Raw genomic sequence first — 18,297 nt, 5'->3', positions numbered from 1 at the left:
TGGTATATACTTTAAAATGAGGCCATGGTTTACTTTTTGTCTTTTGATAAATATATGGAGATTTGCTTTTGGAGTGAAAATAGGTAAAGATGTAATGTGGATCACGATAATTGATTTCACAAATAAATAACTCACTTAACAAGAGAGTGATGAAGGAATTGTATTATCATCCCTGGAGATAGAAGAGTTTAGTCTGGCTTGATGGAATATTTTTGTTTTTTGTTTGTTTGGTTGGTTTGTTTTTTTTTTTTTTTTTTTTTGAGACAATCTTGCTCTGTTACCTAGGTTGTTACCCAGTGGCGTGGTCATGGATCACTGCAGCCTCAATTTCCTGGCCTCAAGCAAACCTCTCACCTTGGCCTCTCAAAGTGCTGGGATTATAAGCATGAGCCACTTTGCCTGGCAGTTGATGGATTCTTCAAGCATCCATGACTCCTATTTTTAATTGAATTGTTATACAACTTAACACCCACCATTTTCTGTTCAACCAGGTGGTGAAATTACAGGCTTTAATCAGCCAACATAACATTTGATGTTCAGATGACCTTCCTTTTCAAAAATCTGGACACTCTATAATAGTCAAAATAAGTTGTAAATGGTAGATGTTGGCATACGATTTTTTACTGGTCTCTTGCTTTTTCGCACATCTTGTGAGCAGTGGCACTGACCGCTTTTGTTCTGTATTATCTTTTCAAAGATGCAAATTTCCTTGAAAGATATAGTGTCACCCTTCAGAGCAAAGGGTAAATTTGCTTACTGCCCAGTATAAAGGATTCAGATTGTGTATCCTTTCCCTCTGTATCATCATGTAGAAATTGAGAATCAGTAAGCAGGTAAAAGAAAATGCTGATACTCTGATTACTGCTGTTTCTGTGGCCCAGGGGTCTCATGTTATCTGCCAGCATCCTTAAAACTGTGGCAGGCTTACAAGTTAGTTTGCAAGTAGGGTGAAATCTCAGACTCCACCATTCTTGACAGTAGTTCTTATTTCTGGACATACTCTTGTTCTTGATAGTCATAGTTCAAATAACTATGCTAACAATTAATTGCACAGAAATTCAGTAATGAGCCCATAGAATTATATGATCCAAGGCCCTTTTATTTTAGCACCCTTTGTTTACTAGTTGATTAACTTCTTGGATCATTTGATTCTGGTCTTATTTAACTAATTAGGTAATGTATGGCAGTTGTTCTCAGCTGGGAAGTTTGGAACATGCTTTTTTGGCTTGTGTCTGAGAGTACGTTCATAGTGCTTTCTGGTATGTTCATCTGGGGCACACTGCTGTGGCTTCAGACTAGTTCTTCTTCCTATGGCAAATAAATTTGTTTTGGTGGGTAAACAATTATCTAAGTTGCTAGGCTCCCTTGAAAAGAAAGTGTTTAATTTCCTTTGTAATGAAATCTTATCACTTTACCAACTATAGAGGAAAAAGCCCAATGTTACAGCTAACATAGTCTGAAAAGGTAGTATTTGCTTTTGTTGTGTTTGTTTTCTTTAGTCATGGGGAGCCCTTGAGGCATGATGATTACCATATGGACCCACCATCAGTGACAGATGTTTAGCAGTTATTTTCCCAGAACAGCCTAGAGAGAGTGACCAGGGAAGTGCAGTATTTTTGTGTGTGAAAGTAACTTGATCAAGACTTATCTACCTACTAAGTCTGTGCAGCCTTGAAGAGGCATTGATATAAACAGATTTTAGATTGTTAAGCAACATTTATTAATATGCATTGCTTTGTGGAGATTCTTACAACTTCTTTATTATTTATTTATTTATTTATTTATTTATTTATTTATTTATTTTGAGATGGAGTCTCGCTCTGTCACCAGGCTGGAGTGCAGTGGCACGATCTCGGCTCACTGCAACCTCTGCTTCCCAGGTTCAAGCGATTCTCCTGCCTCAGCCTCCCCAGTAGCTGGGACTACAGGTGTGCGCCACCACACCTGGCTAATTTTTGTATTTTTAGTAGAGATGGGGTTTCATCATGTTGGCCAGAATGGTCTCGATCTCCTGACCTCGTGATCCGCCTGCCTCAGCCTCCTAAAGTGCTGGAATTACAGGCGTGAGCCACTGCGCCCCACCACAAATTCTTTTAAAAAACAAAATTGCAATCATCCTATGTTTGTGGGAGGCCATTTAAACTCTTTTACCCTGAATAGACTGTAACTAAAGGTTAGTTTTGAAATGGGTGGCTATGTTTAATTTTTCAGTGTGTAAAAAATAAAGGCATGCCTATCTGTCTCATTATATGAAGTTAATAAAGCATGCTATTTAGTTAGACAAGGGTTTCATTGTTTTGAAAGCTGATCCTGTGATCTAAAATTCTGACAGAATTTTCTGTGGAAATTACCCAGTTATATAATGTGTACAAAGATTTGGTATCTTCTGCTATTAGACATTTAATAGAATAATAATTATTAAGGGTATATAAAACAAATTTATATAAGTTGAATTGGGGCATTGTGTGCCATTTCAGTGAACTTGATCAATATGCCAAAGGATTATGATTCTTTCCTGGATTTGATGGCTTGCTTCACAGTGAGTGTTAGGTTGAGATTCTGTCAGAGTGATGCCATTAGCAATAGGTCAGTGCTCTTTGAATAATTTTCTGTTTTGCTCCCCTTCTTTCACTTTATTTATAGTTCAGTTATTTATGGTTGCCACTGTAATAACAATTTTGAGTTTAAAAAAGCCATTGCCTTAAAATATTTTTGTTGTATTGAGAGAAAATTTGGTTCTAGCAAAGAGACATTTTACTGGGATGAAAATACAGCAAGGCATTTGTAAAAATAGCTTTTTTTTTTTTCCCATTGGAAAAATAAAAGGAAGTGGAGAAATACATTTATTTCAACCTAGAATCATTAGGAGTTGCACTTCTGAGAATTTTCATGTGTGTTTCTCTGGGTATTATTGGTCTTCTTCATAGAATGATTTGAGGGACTTTCAGAGATTATGTCAATAACTTCCTTACTCCTCATTATTTCACAATGATTTTGGTTTTCCCGTTTTTTCAGAAACAAATGTTGGTGGATTTTCACAGTGAACACTAGCTAAGTACTTGAGTAGATTTTGAGTGTAGGGATTGAGGTTCAGATTTATTTCACTTTAGAACATTTTCTACTGCTTCAGATTTATCTGTTCATTGGGAGAGATAATGCTTTTGCATTTGAAACAATTTAATAGGTGCCAAATACTGCAGTCAATCTAAGAAAATAGCAATTTTACAATTTGGCAGGATGTTCTTTGATGGGAATTGACTTAGAGCTCAAGAAATATATTGCTCGACAGTATTTAACTGCCAGTCAATTTTCTTATTAGATTCTCTTACTTCAGAAGCTCCTTTTTAATGGATCATTATCAAGATATAATTTCTTACTTTGGTCAGCCGTTTTTCTGAGCACAACACTTTTGGAGTTTTGCTGTAATTCAATAAATTGTTATGTCTTCTTAAGTTTCTCAGGGAGAAATTTACAGTCTCCCAGTGATCCTTTAAACATTTACTGGGCATACAAAGCAGCCTATCTTGTTTCTCAGAGCCCCATGATGTGAGTGAGGAAAGTCATTAGGCTTCATTAATGCTCAGGCATCAGCCCAGCATATTGTAAACTACTTGGCTGACAGTGCTACCTAGCAACTATATTGCTTTCTTTAAACACTTTTTCAGCCTTATTTGTTGTTTCTATTGATATTGACAGCAACTTAAGACACATTTTATTGAATTGTGCAGATACAGTTTTCTTATGTTTGATCCCAAAGTCCAGTTCTTCATTTACATACCTTCACTATTATATTGCCCTAGAAAGACTTTCCTATATTATGGTTGATGCACTATTCTGTCGTTCATTAGTTTTAATAGCTTGAGGGGAGGGATTTTCTCTCAACTCTATATATCTCTAGTTCGTTATGTATATTTAAAATACTAGCTACCAATCCTTGAGCACTTATTATCATTTATTTATTTATTTATTCTCTGCATATTTATAGAATACCTGCTATGGGTCAGATATGACAGCAGGCGCTAGATAACATGATGAGCCATGAGAGAACTTATAATGAGCAATCTAGCTTATTTTTTGACAGGCAGTGCAATAGGCATATTGCATCTGTTATATATAATTTTCTGTGCAACAATTCTAAGAGATGGGTATTATGACTCTCAACTGATGGATGAAGAATTTGAGACTCAGAGAAGTTAATCAACTTGCTCAGTCACACAGATAAATGGAGGATCTGAGATTCAAATGCAAGTCAGTCAGGTTCTGTATTAGTTTTCTATGCTGTGTAACAAATACTAAGTACTTAGTGGCTTGAAACAGCACACACTTATTACATCACAGTGCCTATGGGTCAGGAGTCCTGGCACAGCTCAGCTGAGTTCTCTGAAAAACTACAATCAAGATGTCAGCGAGGACTGACTTCTTATCTGATGGCTCCACTATGGCAGAATCAATTTTCAAGCTTATGTGAATGTTGGCAAAATTCATTTCTTTGAGGCTGTAGTGCTCGTGGCATTTTGCTTCTTCGTAGCCACCAAAGAAAGACCCTAGTGTGAGTCTTCTAGAAAAAGTCTTTTATAACATAACATCATCATTAGAATGACATCCTATCACCTTTGCCAAATTCTATTGGTTGGAAGCAAATAGCAGATCCTACCCACACTCAAGGGGAGGGAAGCATACAAGGGGGAGTGAATACCAGGAGGTAGGAACATGGTGGGGCCACACTGGAGTGGGTCACAGATTCCACAATCTACAATCGTTCCACTATACCATGCTGCATCTAGTAAGAGCTCAATACCTATGAATTGATTTTTTAAAATTATGTAAAGCTATATAACACTATTAGAAAAGTTTGGGGGTAAAATCCCCATAATCTGATGATCCCAGCACAGTTCGATGAGTCTCCTGAGCAAGGTGCTAGGTACTCATGCCTGCTGTCTCTAAGCCATCATAATGATGGTGTTTGACTTCCTGTTAGTCTTTAAAAAATATGCACAGTTCTCCTTTTTACTGCTGAAATCAGAGCAAATACATTATTCTCCAGAATTCCTTTCTCACTTTTGATATTAACATTTTTTCTTGTTGCTGCAAAATTATATAGCTGTCATTTTCAGCGTGCTCACAACATTCTTTCAACTGTCCATGCCATCAAACATTTATTTTATCTCCAAATGATTGGATATGCAGGCAACTTTCAATCTTCCACTACTGAAAACAAATGAATGAACAAAAACAACAGAACACAGTTGCATAACTACTTTCAGACTCAGAATCCTGCCGTCTTTTGTATTATTTACTTAAACTAGGAATCCAGAAGTGAAATTACTGGATCAAATAACATGAACATTTCCATGACTCTAGATGCATGCTATCAAAATACTTCTGATTTTATTTGACTGACTTAATTAACAGCCTTCAAAATTGCCAAGGCATATGATAGTGCTATTAGGAACTCTTTGATCACTGGGAAGACAGTATCTTTACCTGTCCTAAATCCAAGTGTTTTGGTTGAGAGAAGTGAGGAGAATTATCTTTTCTTCATGGCCATGGGCCATTTCTAAGGGTCTTATTCTACCCTGGAGTTCAAGTGGAAGACATGGATACCCTCAGGACACTGCCTTACCCTTCATATCAAATGATGTCATGTCTATGGATGTTTTTCCTGGTCACAGTGTAGGACAGTGCCTTTCCTACAATGGATCAGAGGCTATTCTCACAGGACATTTGGGAAATCTGTATTTCCTTGTGTACAGGGACAGATTAGACTAATTTATTTATTCAGATGCAGTACTCTGCTATTGTATGTATCCACTTTAGCAGCACATATTACAGTAGGGTTTTCTGCAGTAGAAAAGTAAAAGAAGAAAAAAAGCTAATGTTACACACAGTAGACTGGATCATAGTTGTCATCCAGTTAACACTAACAAGAACAGATTAATTGATTATTACTTTTCTTGTGATTCAAGAAGTGATAGTTTGGAGTTTGGAGTTACAGTCTTTTTTTTTTTAAAAGTATCTGTTGTGAGCTGGAGAATTTAGCTACCAAATTTGGTTTGCATATGCCTGCCCTGTGACCTCACATCAGCCTGTTTGAAGGTTTGTGTATTTGTGCTTATCCTTATATGGGAAGGCTGCCTGGAGAATCTGTCTGACCAAAATTAGAAGCACTGTAGCATTTGTAGGAAGTGTGGTTTTAGGATGTGGATTGTCTTTGTTGCATAGAGAAGGTGGTGAGTTGGAGAACATCTTATGGACTATAAAATAATCATCGTTTCATAGCTCTTAATGGTCCTTATAACTAGTCAGATTCCCTTGATTCTCTAGATTCTTGAACTTGTCCCTTGACAAAGTTCCCCTAGAGAGAATTGAAATCTATATAGAAACTCACTGTACCGAATTGATAGTGGTAGTGATAAGGGCAGGGAAGTGGAGGCTGGAATGAACTGGTTTGTTTGCTTTCAAAATCTTAGTGTAACTCCAGGCAGAAATTTTTGAAATGGAAGGTCAACATATATTAGGCTAGCACTTGTCACAAATATTTAGTTTTGGTACTTGCTTATGACAGTGTGATTTGTTTCAAGGAAGGCTTTTGCTTTAAGGGCACCTACTCCCAAAGCCCCCAGAACAACCTAAAGTACCTATTCCTCTATTCCCTTTTACTACTGATTTTCTGTAGCCACCTATGGTCACAAGCCACTGACACTGTTGTGGAAACACTTTGTGGAAGCACTGTTGTGCAATGTTCTTAACGTCACACTTTATTTGGCTAAATACATGAAAACAATTCCAAATGGAGATAGGACTTTCTTTTGGTCAAGTCATTGTAATTCATATGAATCATTGCTTCTTCCCAGAAACTTTTTTTTTCAGAATCTTAAAGATCCAGGAGGCTTTTATTGCTGCTGGCATGTTTCTTTGTTTCATTATCACATGATCTCAGACTGGGAAAGGACAAAATGATTACCTAAAAAAACCTATAGTGTATAAAACCTTCAAAATACTCAAAATAACCAACAGGGATTCTTGATTTTTCTTAGGCCAAACTTTAGAATTAAGCGTGATATAAACGTATTATGAGTCATATCTGCACTCAGGTAGGCTTCATTAAGTTGGCAGACAGTCTAATTAGCATGAGACAACATACATTGTAGTGCATGATTTTGTTATTCGTAGGCTTGGTGTTCAAATGGTGCTTTTTAGTCTGACAGAGCATGCGTAACTGTGTAACTTGGAACATGTTCTTTAATCCATCTGAGCATTTGTCTCTTTGTCTATGAATTTGGAATGAAAATAATAACAGCTGTCTCATAAGATTATTGTTAGAATTAAACAAAATAAGCATGTAAAGAGCTTAGCACAGTGCCTGGCCCATAGGAAGCACTTAATAAATAATAATTATTGTATTATACTTTACAATACAATTGTATCTGCAATGCAGAGAGAGACTTAATACATATAGAATTCCATAACCCATTGCTAGCACATTCTAAAGTGGGGTCTGTGTCTCACTGTTTCTTCTTATGAGCCCAGCCCTAATATAACCACTTACCTGTAGCAGAAAGAGGCCAAATTTTGATTAAGGTCTTGTTAGATTCCTTCATTTAAATTATCTACTAGTATGGAACATATGACCTTATCATTGTAATTAAAGTTCCTTCAGACCATAACTACTATCTTTATTTTATTTTTACTTCTATTGGGGTAAGAACAGTGGCCATTAGGCTCAATGTGTACTCGGACTCTAATCTTGATTGAACTATAGCTCCTAACATTGTTAGGCAGGAGTCGAACACTGATCCTTCCCTAGAAGCAGAAGATCTTAGAGTTGAAATTGGGTATTCCATTGATTCTGTTTATAATGATGTAGAGATTGATTAAATTGTGTACATACTCATTTGGATAAAAAAGGAAGCAAAATCACAGTCCAGTAAGTAGAAGTTAGATTTAAATTATTTAGCAAGAGCACATCAAAAGTGATATTCTTTGTAAAAGATTGTCGACCTTCTATAAAAATCAAGAAAAAAGCCATATAAAATATCATGAGGCTAGACAGTGAAACATAGTGGAACAAACTTAAGATTTAGAGTTAGGGATATCTAAGTTTGAATTCCAGCCCTGACACCCAGTTGCTTTGTGACTGTGGATAAATTTACCTAACCTGTTTGAATCTCAGTATTCTAGTCTGCAAAATGGAGATAATAATATCTACCTTGCTGGGCTACTCTAACTATTCAATGAAATAATATATGCAAAGTGCCCACTATAGCTATTATCACTTAATTGACCTTCTACAAATGGTAGCTCTTACTAATATGAATTATAAGAAGACAGTATCTGTCTTCCAGTCTTTTCAGAACACAGCCTCAAATTGAAATCCTCCTGAATTTGGAAATAATTACAGAGCACCTTCTGATAGCCTAAAGTGTCTCTCTGTGGTGGAGAAGCCCGTAACATATGTGTGGCCAGAGCCCTAAATCTTGTAAAAATGTTGTGCTTTAACCTTTTTGTGTTTTGGTAAAGCAGATGCTATCTCTTTATCATAGGATATGCTAGAAGGATACTCTGTAGGGCTCTGGGCATTTTTGAGGACTCCTACTTCTGATCAGCTTTGTTCTAGGATTTGGAGAATAAGGAAGTTCTTTGCTAGTTGCGAATGGGTAAGAATCTGTGTGCAAACAGTAACTATGAACAATGTCTCCCTGTATTCAAATCCTAGGTAAAAAGAATGCATGTAGTTATATTGTACATTCCACAGGCATTAGTACTTAAAGGGTGGGAGGAATATCTGGCATCAAAAAAGTGGCTAAAAGCATAAGTAAACCCCACTAATAAATGGAGTTTTCTCCAATCAATTTTGGAGAACCCATCAATTTAATTTGGTACATGAGATGTTTAATCCAGGAAATTTATTTTGAATAAATATTTCCAAATAAGAATCGAACCATGAAAAATCCTGCCCAGTCAACCTCAAAGACTGATGTTTATTACTTTTTTTTTTTTTTTTTTTTGAGACGGAGTCTCGCTCTGTCGCCCAGGCTGGAGTGCAGTGGCCGGATCTCAGCTCACTGCAAGCTCCGCCTCCCGGGTTCACGCCATTCTCCTGCCTCAGCCTCCAGAGTAGCTGGGACTACAGGCGCCCGCCACCTCGCCCGGCTAGTTTTTTGTATTTTTTAGTAGAGACGGGGTTTCACCGGGTTAGCCAGGATGGTCTCGATCTCCTGACCTTGTGATCCGCCCGTCTCGGCCTCCCAAAGTGCTGGGATTACAGGCTTGAGCCACCGCGCGCGGCCTGTTTATTACTTTTTAATAAACGGTCATGGGTGGCTGATTATAGCCACCTTACTTTTCTCAAACTTCCCAGAAACTCTAGGAAGTATGGTCAGACTCCCACTATGCAGTAGGAGCTTTTATAAAAGCACCTTGACTACTTGAGTGTGGGCTGGATTTATTGACTTTGTTCTAAATATACAGTGAGGAAAAGGGATAAACAGTGCAGCACTCTGGCAGACACTACTATAACCAGTTAATCAAGGTTAATATCACCATCAATAAGTCAATTGCTATAATATGCCCTATGACATGATGTGATGAGAAAGGCATTTCTTCTTTGTGGTATTTGTCCCAAATATCCATAACCCCAGTATAATTACTGGAAAAATATAAGACAAACTTGACCTGAGGGACATTCTACGAAATACTTAACCAGGGCCCCTCAAAACTGTCAAGGTCACAGGAAATAAGAAAAGTCTGAGAAACTCTTACAGCCCAGAGGAGACTAAGGAGACATGGCAAAGAAGTGTACTGACACATCCTGGAAAGGAACAGAAAAAGAACATTATTAGAAAAACTGATGAAATCCAAATAGGCTGGAGTTTAGTTAGTAGTATCATACCAGTGTTGGCTTCTTAGTTGTGACAAATATGCCACTATGAGGTAAGATGTTAACAACAGCAGAAACTGGGTTAGTGATATATGGAGACTTTTTATTAGAGTTGCAACTTTTCTGTAAATGTAAATTGCATTCCAAAATTAAAGTTTATTATAATTAAAATCTGAAAACATTTTGGTGGTGCTGAATTTAAAATAAAATTGTGAGATCAATCAGTATTAGTATCTACTTTGTGTCCAGCCCTGTGGTGAGCACTATATGGGAGGATAACAGCAAAAGGCATAGTCCCTACTTCCAGATAGTTTATCAACTAACTGAAGAGATGTGACTTTGACACGAAATGATTGGCAAACATTGGTACTCTTTGATTAAGCTCCAAACTGGGTGGTAAAAACTGCAGGAGGTCTGATGGAGCAGCCACAGAGGACTTCACGGAGTAGATCTGGAAGAATCTACTCCGTGATTCTCAGTGGATACTCAGTGGAGAGAGGGGAGACTTGCAGATGAAGGGAACAAAGTGAGAAAAAGCACTGGAGTGTCGGGCATGACATGTCTGGAGGAGAATAAAGGCAGCCTGATCTGATCTGGGAGAGAGGGGGCTGCATACTTTTACAGAGGCAGATGAAGCAGGGCCTCATTATGCAGGGCGTTGAAAGTTAAACAGTCAGAGAGGGTAGGGGTTGGAACCGGCCACAGGGAACCTCAGTAGCAGTTGGATAACTGTATGTGTCTCAATTATTTGAATTTCAGCCTTTGGCCAAATTTATGACTGTCATATATTAATCAGCTAACAACTGTCTTGGCATGTACATTTGATAAGACTATGTGGGGACGATGTTCACCTGCAAGTGGTGAAAGTACAGCCATGCCCACTTTCTGGATTAAAAAGGCTCTTTCTTAACTAAATGAAATATCACTTCTGAATAATCTCATGTATCCAGACCTTTCTTGTCTGGAACTTTTCTCTGTCCATGCTGTTTTCCAGAGTCAGAAGGAACTTTAGTCCCTTTATTGTTACTGACTCAGTCAAAGCTTGTTTCTGCTTTCAAAAGGAATACATTGTAATTAGATCATTTTGCTCTTAAAAAAGTTCCTTGGGCAGTTTTTTTTTTTTGTTTTTTTTTTTCAAAGTGATGGGTGCAGTGTTTAATAAGAAAAATAAAAAGAACAGAAGGGGTCTGATGCTTTTGCACTTTTTTTTTTTTGTAAATTTGAAGTACAGAAATTATATCTTCCACACTAACTTTGCTCACTCAAAACTGTTAGGTAACTGAACTCTTGACAAAGTGGAGGCATGTGCTGCATTGTTCTCGGTGTGGTCCGGAAACCAGAGGCCTTGTGGTGTTCTACTCGGTTCTCCTGTGTACATGCTGCTTGTGTTCATGCAAGCCCACATAATAGGGGGTTAGGACTTTGTTGAAGTCAGTTTAGGCTGGTCAAGAGAAAGGAGATTATAATAACTAGGAATTGGTGTTCACTCATAAGGGATATTTAGGACAGAATATAAGATGTCTCAACCTTTGGTGTTTTACTTAGTTACATACTTTAGAAGGAACTCGCTCATATGTCAGTCTCCAGCTGAATTTGGAGTATATCTAGTATATCCCCCCATGGAAGTAGTGTACTGTAAGTAATGAAAAACAAAACAGCAAAACAAAACAAAACAAAAACAAGGCTTTGTAGTCAGCTAAATTTAGACATGTAATTTGATTTAAAGACCATTAATAGCTCTGTCTTACTGAGCAGGCTTCTTAACATCTCTGAGCCTGTTTCCTTTGCCGTGAAATGGATAGCCAGCCCAAAAAGGGTTTGATATTCAGAAAACACTTAACAAGCACTCAACAAATGTTAGTCTTCTGTCTGTAAACGATTTTATCCTGTGCATATCTCGCTGCTAACATACAGTAAGGCATGGAAATTTCCTTTTGGGATTATCTGGGGAGGCTTTTCCTATTCCTTTATTATGTGACCCTCTGTTAGAATATATATAGGGGCAACTCTAGGCAAAGTTCTGAGACAAAGAAACTTCACTGTCTTCATTACCTGATTCACTCTAGGCAGTCCCTCCCTCTACTTCAAATATGCTCACTGTCTGCCCTTTCTGTGAAGACCAAAGTAGGGAATCAGCAATGGTAGGTTTTCAGGCTCCGAGAGTAGAATTGCCTTTAGTGTAGGATGTTACTATCAGTGCTCCTTATTTCACAGCCTCATGAAGCCATCTCTGAAGAAATGGGAAACTGACTAAATAGTATTCTTTCTGACTCCAGGAAAAAGTATAGACAGATAGGAATTCCAGATAAGAAAGAAATGGATAAATGAAGTTATTTGGAACTGATTTCATAGTCAAGAAGAAAAACCCTTTTAACCCAGAAACTGGGAATGACTGTGTATATATATATATATTTAATGATAACACCTGAAGACATAGCAGTTTTTGAGAAACATCCTTTAAGGATCTACTTACTTTTCACTCTAAGCTCTATTTTTGAAATTATTTAGACCTTAACATGTTTTTAAAAAAGGTACTGCAGGAATGACTTTAGAATGGTAGAAGTGCAACTAAAAAAGAAAACAGTCAGAGTAAAGCTTTTTTTTCTTTTTCTTTTTTCTTTCTTTTTTTTTTTTATACTTTAAGTTCTGGATTACATATGCAGAACGTGCAGTGTTGACACAGTTAGGTATACACGTGCCATGGTGATTTGCTGCACCCATCAACCTGTCACCTACGTTAGGTATTTCTCCTAATGTTATCCCTCCCCTAGTCCCGCACCTGCCATAGGCTCCAGTGTGTGATGATCTCCTCCCTATGTCCATGTGTTCTCATTGTTCAACTCCCACTTACGAGTGAGAAAATGCGTTGTTTGGTTTTCTGATCTTGTGATAGTTTGCTGAGAATGATGGATTCCAGCTTCATCCATGTAGGCAGTGAACTTTAAGTCCAGAGAAGGTGTCAGCTGCCTTTTTGTTCAGATATGCCCTGCCTCCATAGGTGGAGTCTAGAGAGGCAGTAGGCCTTGCTGAGCTGGGTTGGGCTCTGCCCAGTTCGAGCTTCCCTGCCACTTTGTTTACACTGTGTGCATGGAACTGCCTACTCAATCCTCAACAACGGCGGACGTCCCTCCCCCCACCAAGCTCCCATGTCCCAGGTCAATCTCAGACTGCTGCACTAGCAGCGAGCAAGGCTCTATGGGCGTGGGACCCGCCAAGCCAGGCACGGGAGGGGATCTCCTGGTCTGCCAGTTGCTAAGACATTGGGAAAAGTGCAGTGTTTGGGCAGGAGTGTACTGCTCCTCCAGGTACAGTCACTCACGGCTTTCCTTGGCTAGGAAAGAGAAATCCTACGATCCCTTGCACTTCCCCGGTGAGACAACACCCCACCCTGCTTTGGCTTGCCCTCCGCACCCCACTGTCCAACCAGCCGCGTGAGATGAACCAGGCACCTCCATTGGAAATGCAGAAATCACCTGTCCTCAGCATCGATCTCACTGGGAGTTGTAGGCCGGAACTGTTCCTATTTGGCCATCTTGGAAGTGATCTTCTTTTTCCTTTAGCAGGAATAAAATAGGAAATCTTAGATTATGCTTTAATGTCTTGGAACATCTGTCATGAGAACTGTAGGGAGCCAGGGGTGGAAGTGAGAGAATAAGAAAATTCTTATTAGACATTTTAACCAAGACTTGTTTCTTGTTGGTAAAGAGATATGAATTACAGGTTTCACATGTCAGATTGTGATCAAATCACTTTTGAAAATATTACAAACAGACAAGCTGAAAGAAAAAAAGTGTCTCTTGCTGTGGTTATACCCTGAAATTGAGCAAGAAGAAGCCAATGGTGGCCGGACATGGTGTCTCATGCCTGTAATCCCAGCACTTTGGGAGGCCAAAGTGGGCAGATCACGAGTTCAGGAGATTGAGACCATCTTGGCTAACATAGGTGAAACCCTGTCTCTACTAAAAATACAAAAACAAAATTAACCGGGCATGGTGGCGGAGGCCTGTAGTCCCAGCTACTCAGGAGGCTGAGGTGAGAGAATGGCGTGAACCCGGGAGGCAGAGCTTGCAGTGATCTGAGGTCGTGCCACTGCACTCCAGCCTGGGCGACAGAGTGAGACTCCGTCTCAAAAAAAAAAAAAAAAAAAAAAAAAAAAAGGAAGCCAATGGTTTAGGAAGACGTGGGAGTATTCATTTAAAAATGGACACAGATCTGTTTGGTTACTGAAAGACTACACAGTGGCAATACTGCACTCGTTTATTGCCAAACTGACTAACTGGAGTTTCAGATTTGATGTTCCCTTTAGGTATTTTGTAAGTAATTTAGTAAAAGACTGAATTGGCAGCTTTAAATGCTATTTGTTCACTCCTCGTCCACTCCACTTTTAAATCATTTGACATAGACTAGACAGAGACAGGGTCATTACTTTTCTTTCTTTCTTTCTTTTTTTTTTTTTTTTTTTTTTTTTTTTGAGATGGAGTCTTGCTCTGCCGCCCAGGCTGCAGTGCAGTGGCGCAATCTCTGCTCACTGCAAGCTCCGCCTCCAGGGTTCATGCCTTTCTCCTGCCTCAGCCGCCTGAGTAGCTGGGACTACAGGCGCCTGCAACCACGCCCGGCTAATTTTTTGTGTTTTTAATAGAGACAGGGTTTCACCATGTTAGTCAGAATGGTCTCCAAAGTCCTGACCTTGTTATCTGCCCGCCTTGGCCTCCCAAAGGGCTGGTATGACAGGCGTGAGCCACCGGGCCAGGCCCAGGCTCATTACTTTTCGAAAATGAAGAGTGTTCCTTCCTGGGGTAGCATTTGAAGTAAATGGAGCCAAATGAAGAGAGACTCCGTATCTGAATTTCTCTTTGAGGATGTTAACTGAGTCAAAAATTTTAACCTGTTTGAAAAAAAAACAAATAAATACACATACAAGCATTTGAAGTACATGGAGCCAAATGAAGAGAGACTCCGTATCTGAATTTCTCTTTGAGGATGTTGACTGAGTCAAAAATTTTAACCTGTTTGAAAAAAAAACAAATAAATACACATACAAACCATGATTTATTTATAGAGTTCAATTATATGTAATAATTTAGTAGGAGAAATTGTGAGTATCCATTTAGAAAGTTTCCAAGTTTATTTTGTAATACTATATCTTCATTGTTCTAGTTCAATATGCTGTCAACTTTGTGAGCTCAGTTTTTACCCTTGGCCAGTTATATTAAATTTTATTAAGCATGTCATCCTTTCACCAGAACTATAGATTGTATGCAGTATAGAAGGATTAAAAATCTAACATTTGTGCTACCCTTATTAAGCTTAGTCTAAGTGGCATTGCTAATAGCAATAAATGCTTGTTCTCTCTTCTCTCGTTGGTGTTGCCTTTCTCTTGGCTCCTCTCACCTAACCACCTTGTATTGCTGTCTTAGCTTCTTATTTAGATAACCTATTGTAATTGAACTTTTAAATACATATATTTCTAATCTCTCCCAGTAGATTGTAATGTTCGGAAGGGATCACGGCTATTTATCTTTAGCTAGTTTAGAGAGTCTAACAAAGTTCATTGAGAGTCATTTAAGAGACACTCAAGAAATATTGTTGAATAACTTCTGACAATCATTTTATATTTTAGCACATCGTAGTCAAGAACTTCTATCAATGTTAATTAACTGTTAGTAGAGAAAGTGTGATAGAGTTTGATCATAAAAAAAGGCAAAATTCCCACTTTGATTAAACGGGTGTTTTTTGTTTTTTTTTTTTTTGAAAAGTTGACACTTTCTTTTATAAAAAGGGTATTTTCCCATTGGAAGCATGATTAGTGAAGTTTTGATCATTCTTTGGTATTTGCAACATTCACACTGGCATCTTCTAAAGCAAAAACGTTGTCACTCCCGTCTTTGAAAGAAACTTGACCCTTAGCATGACAGAAAGGGAGCCTGCTAAGGCTTGTGGGAAGACAACTGTTTACTCCAGGAAACAATTGTTTAATTACCTGCTCTGTGTCTTTGGAGAGAAGAATATCCTGAATCTCAAAAATGTAACATGCGGGCAGAAAAGTCTTGGAATTCTTTGGGTAGAGGTGAGGGTTGTGGTTTACTATTTGAAAAATATTTATTTAAATTCCTGGACAGTGCATTGTCCACTTGCAAATGCATTTATTTGCTGAAAAGGGTATCAATAGCCTTTTAACTCCAAAGTCATTTTTATCCTGGAAGAAATTTAAATTTTATTTCTAAATGAACGCTTATGACACCTATTCCTCTTGGTTCTGGCAATATATGGTTTGCAGTCTCATGTGTTCACTGTGTCCCTTTATTTTAAGTCTTATTAGGGAAATTAGGAAATTACCATCACCAGATACTCCCTTATGAGGGTGTGTTAGAGTGAACATGTGCCTATAGGTGTATAAGAAAGGCAATAATTGGCCGGGTGCAGTGGCTCACGCCTGTAATCCCAGCACTTTGGGAGACCGAGTTGGACGGATCATGGGACCAGCCTGACCAACATGGAGAAACCCCATCTCTACTGAAGTACAAAAATTAGCCGGGTGTGATGGTATGCACCTGTAATCCCAGCTACTCAGGAGGCTGAGGCAGAAGAATCGTTTGAACCCAGGAGGCAAGGTTGCAGTGAGCCGAGGTCACGCCACTGCACTCCAGCCTGGGTGACACAGCTAAACTCCGTCTCCAAAAAAAAAAAAAGGAATAATAATTTGTATATTAGAAATCTCCACTTGAGCGCAGAAGTTTGAAGCTGCAGTGAGGCAAGATCACGCGACTGCACTCCAGTCTGGGTGACAGAGCAAGACCCTATTTTGGAAAAAAAAAATTAAAGGAATAGATTCCTTCTTGGAAATAAACTTCATATGTGAAATTTTGGACATGAAAATTTGATCAAGTTAGGAAATAATTTTTTTTTAACTTTCCATGAAGATTGAAAGCTGAACAAAAGTTCATGTTTGACATGGCAGAACCTATTAGCAAAGTGTGATTACGGCCCATTCTGTTCAACTTTATGGAGACGTGGAACACACTAGTAGGTATGTGTACTTGTCATCAGGCAATCTCAGGGCATGGGCAAAATACTTGGTCATTACTCTCCAACTGATGGCTGGAGAGTAATTACTTCAGTGAAGGTACACTATCATGCCTAGTGATACCAGGCCTGGCGACCGTTTTAACTTAGCACAGTGAGTCACGTTCTCAACAAAGTAAGCATTCGATAAGGTAGGAAAAGCCTCAAAAAATAATTTTCTTAAAGGTCCTCTGCTCATGCAAATGTGACTGATGACATTCTGCCAGGGTCATGTATGTAAAATTCTTAGCATGTCTCTTCACTCATTCAAAAAAAAAAAAAAAAAATCTGTTGGAATGCAAGTTCCCTTAAAGTATAGGGTTTTCACATGTTGCCCAGGCCAGTCTCGAATTCCTGGGCTCAAGCAACCCTCCTGCTTCAGCTTCCCAAAAATGCTGGGATTACAGATGTGAGCCACCGTGCCCAGCCTTCAAAGTACAATCTTAATGGGACATCTTTATATCTACTCAAATTTGTAAATATGCTAATGATCGACAAATTATTTGACACACTTGACATTGACTGAACCTACCTACTGTATTTCAGAGGCCAAAATCATTGATTTAATGGAACCTTTCATCAAGTGCATTAGTCCACTAGACACTCGTATTTATTGAGTTTTACATTGATTTTTCTCAGTTCAAAAGAGGGCATATGTTATATTTAGGAATGAAAGTTTGATTTTATAAGCCAATTAAAAAACAGAATTCCCAGTAGAAAAATTACCGTGTAGCAAGTTTTGCTAGATTCTAACTGATCTTTAAAGAGGGACATTCAGTATTCTGATCGAAATAGCATTTAAAACTTTCAGTTTCTGTTGGGAAAAATTGAGAATTATTTTCCTGAGGTTATGTGATGATAGAGAAAACTATTGAATCACAATCACAAGCAACTGAGAAAGACAAAAACACGACCTTTATGCATATATGCATATATGTGGGAGTAGATGGAGGTGTGTAAATCCAGAGAGGAACTTGACTGTATGTGAGTTTCTTTTTTTTTTTTTTTTAATTTATTTTTATTTATTTATTTATTTTTTATTATTATACTTTAAGTTCTAGGGTACATGTGCATAACGTGCAGGTTTGTTACATATGTATACTTGTGCCATGTTGCTGTGCTGCACCCATCAACTCGTCAGCATTTACATCAGGTATAACTCCCAATGCAATCCCTCCCCCCTCCCCCCTCCCCATGATAGGCCCCGGTGTGTGATGTTCCCCTTCCCGAGTCCAAGTGATCTCATTGTTCAGTTCCCACCTATGAGTGAGAACATGCGGTGTTTGGTTTTCTGTTCTTGTGATAGTTTGCTAAGAATGATGGTTTCCAGCTGCATCCATGTCCCTACAAAGGAC

General features: G+C 38.4%; 1 protein-coding gene across 3 annotated transcripts in view; it reads left to right on the top strand.

Annotated features, from left to right (window-relative positions):
* SH3BGRL (SH3 domain binding glutamate rich protein like) overlaps positions 1 to 18,297 on the top strand; it is a 94,308-nt gene that overhangs the window by 66,677 nt on the left and 9,334 nt on the right. The window contains exon 2 of one of the 3 annotated variants that reach the window (XM_025371716.1): positions 13,444 to 13,523. The exons of 1 other annotated variant lie outside the window; for it this stretch is intronic. In XM_025371716.1, coding sequence (XP_025227501.1) covers positions 13,476 to 13,523 — 48 coding nt within the window. In that variant the 5' untranslated portion in view covers positions 13,444 to 13,475. Of the gene's footprint in view, positions 1 to 2,389; positions 2,540 to 13,443; positions 13,524 to 18,297 lie in introns of those variants that run through there. One more of the 3 variants, XM_025371717.1, reaches the window with a different exon arrangement.

This window comes from Theropithecus gelada, chromosome X (genome assembly GCF_003255815.1).
Source record: "Theropithecus gelada isolate Dixy chromosome X, Tgel_1.0, whole genome shotgun sequence".
NCBI classification, from domain to species: domain Eukaryota; kingdom Metazoa; phylum Chordata; class Mammalia; order Primates; family Cercopithecidae; genus Theropithecus; species Theropithecus gelada.
This window is presented reverse-complemented; position numbering and strand designations above follow the sequence as displayed.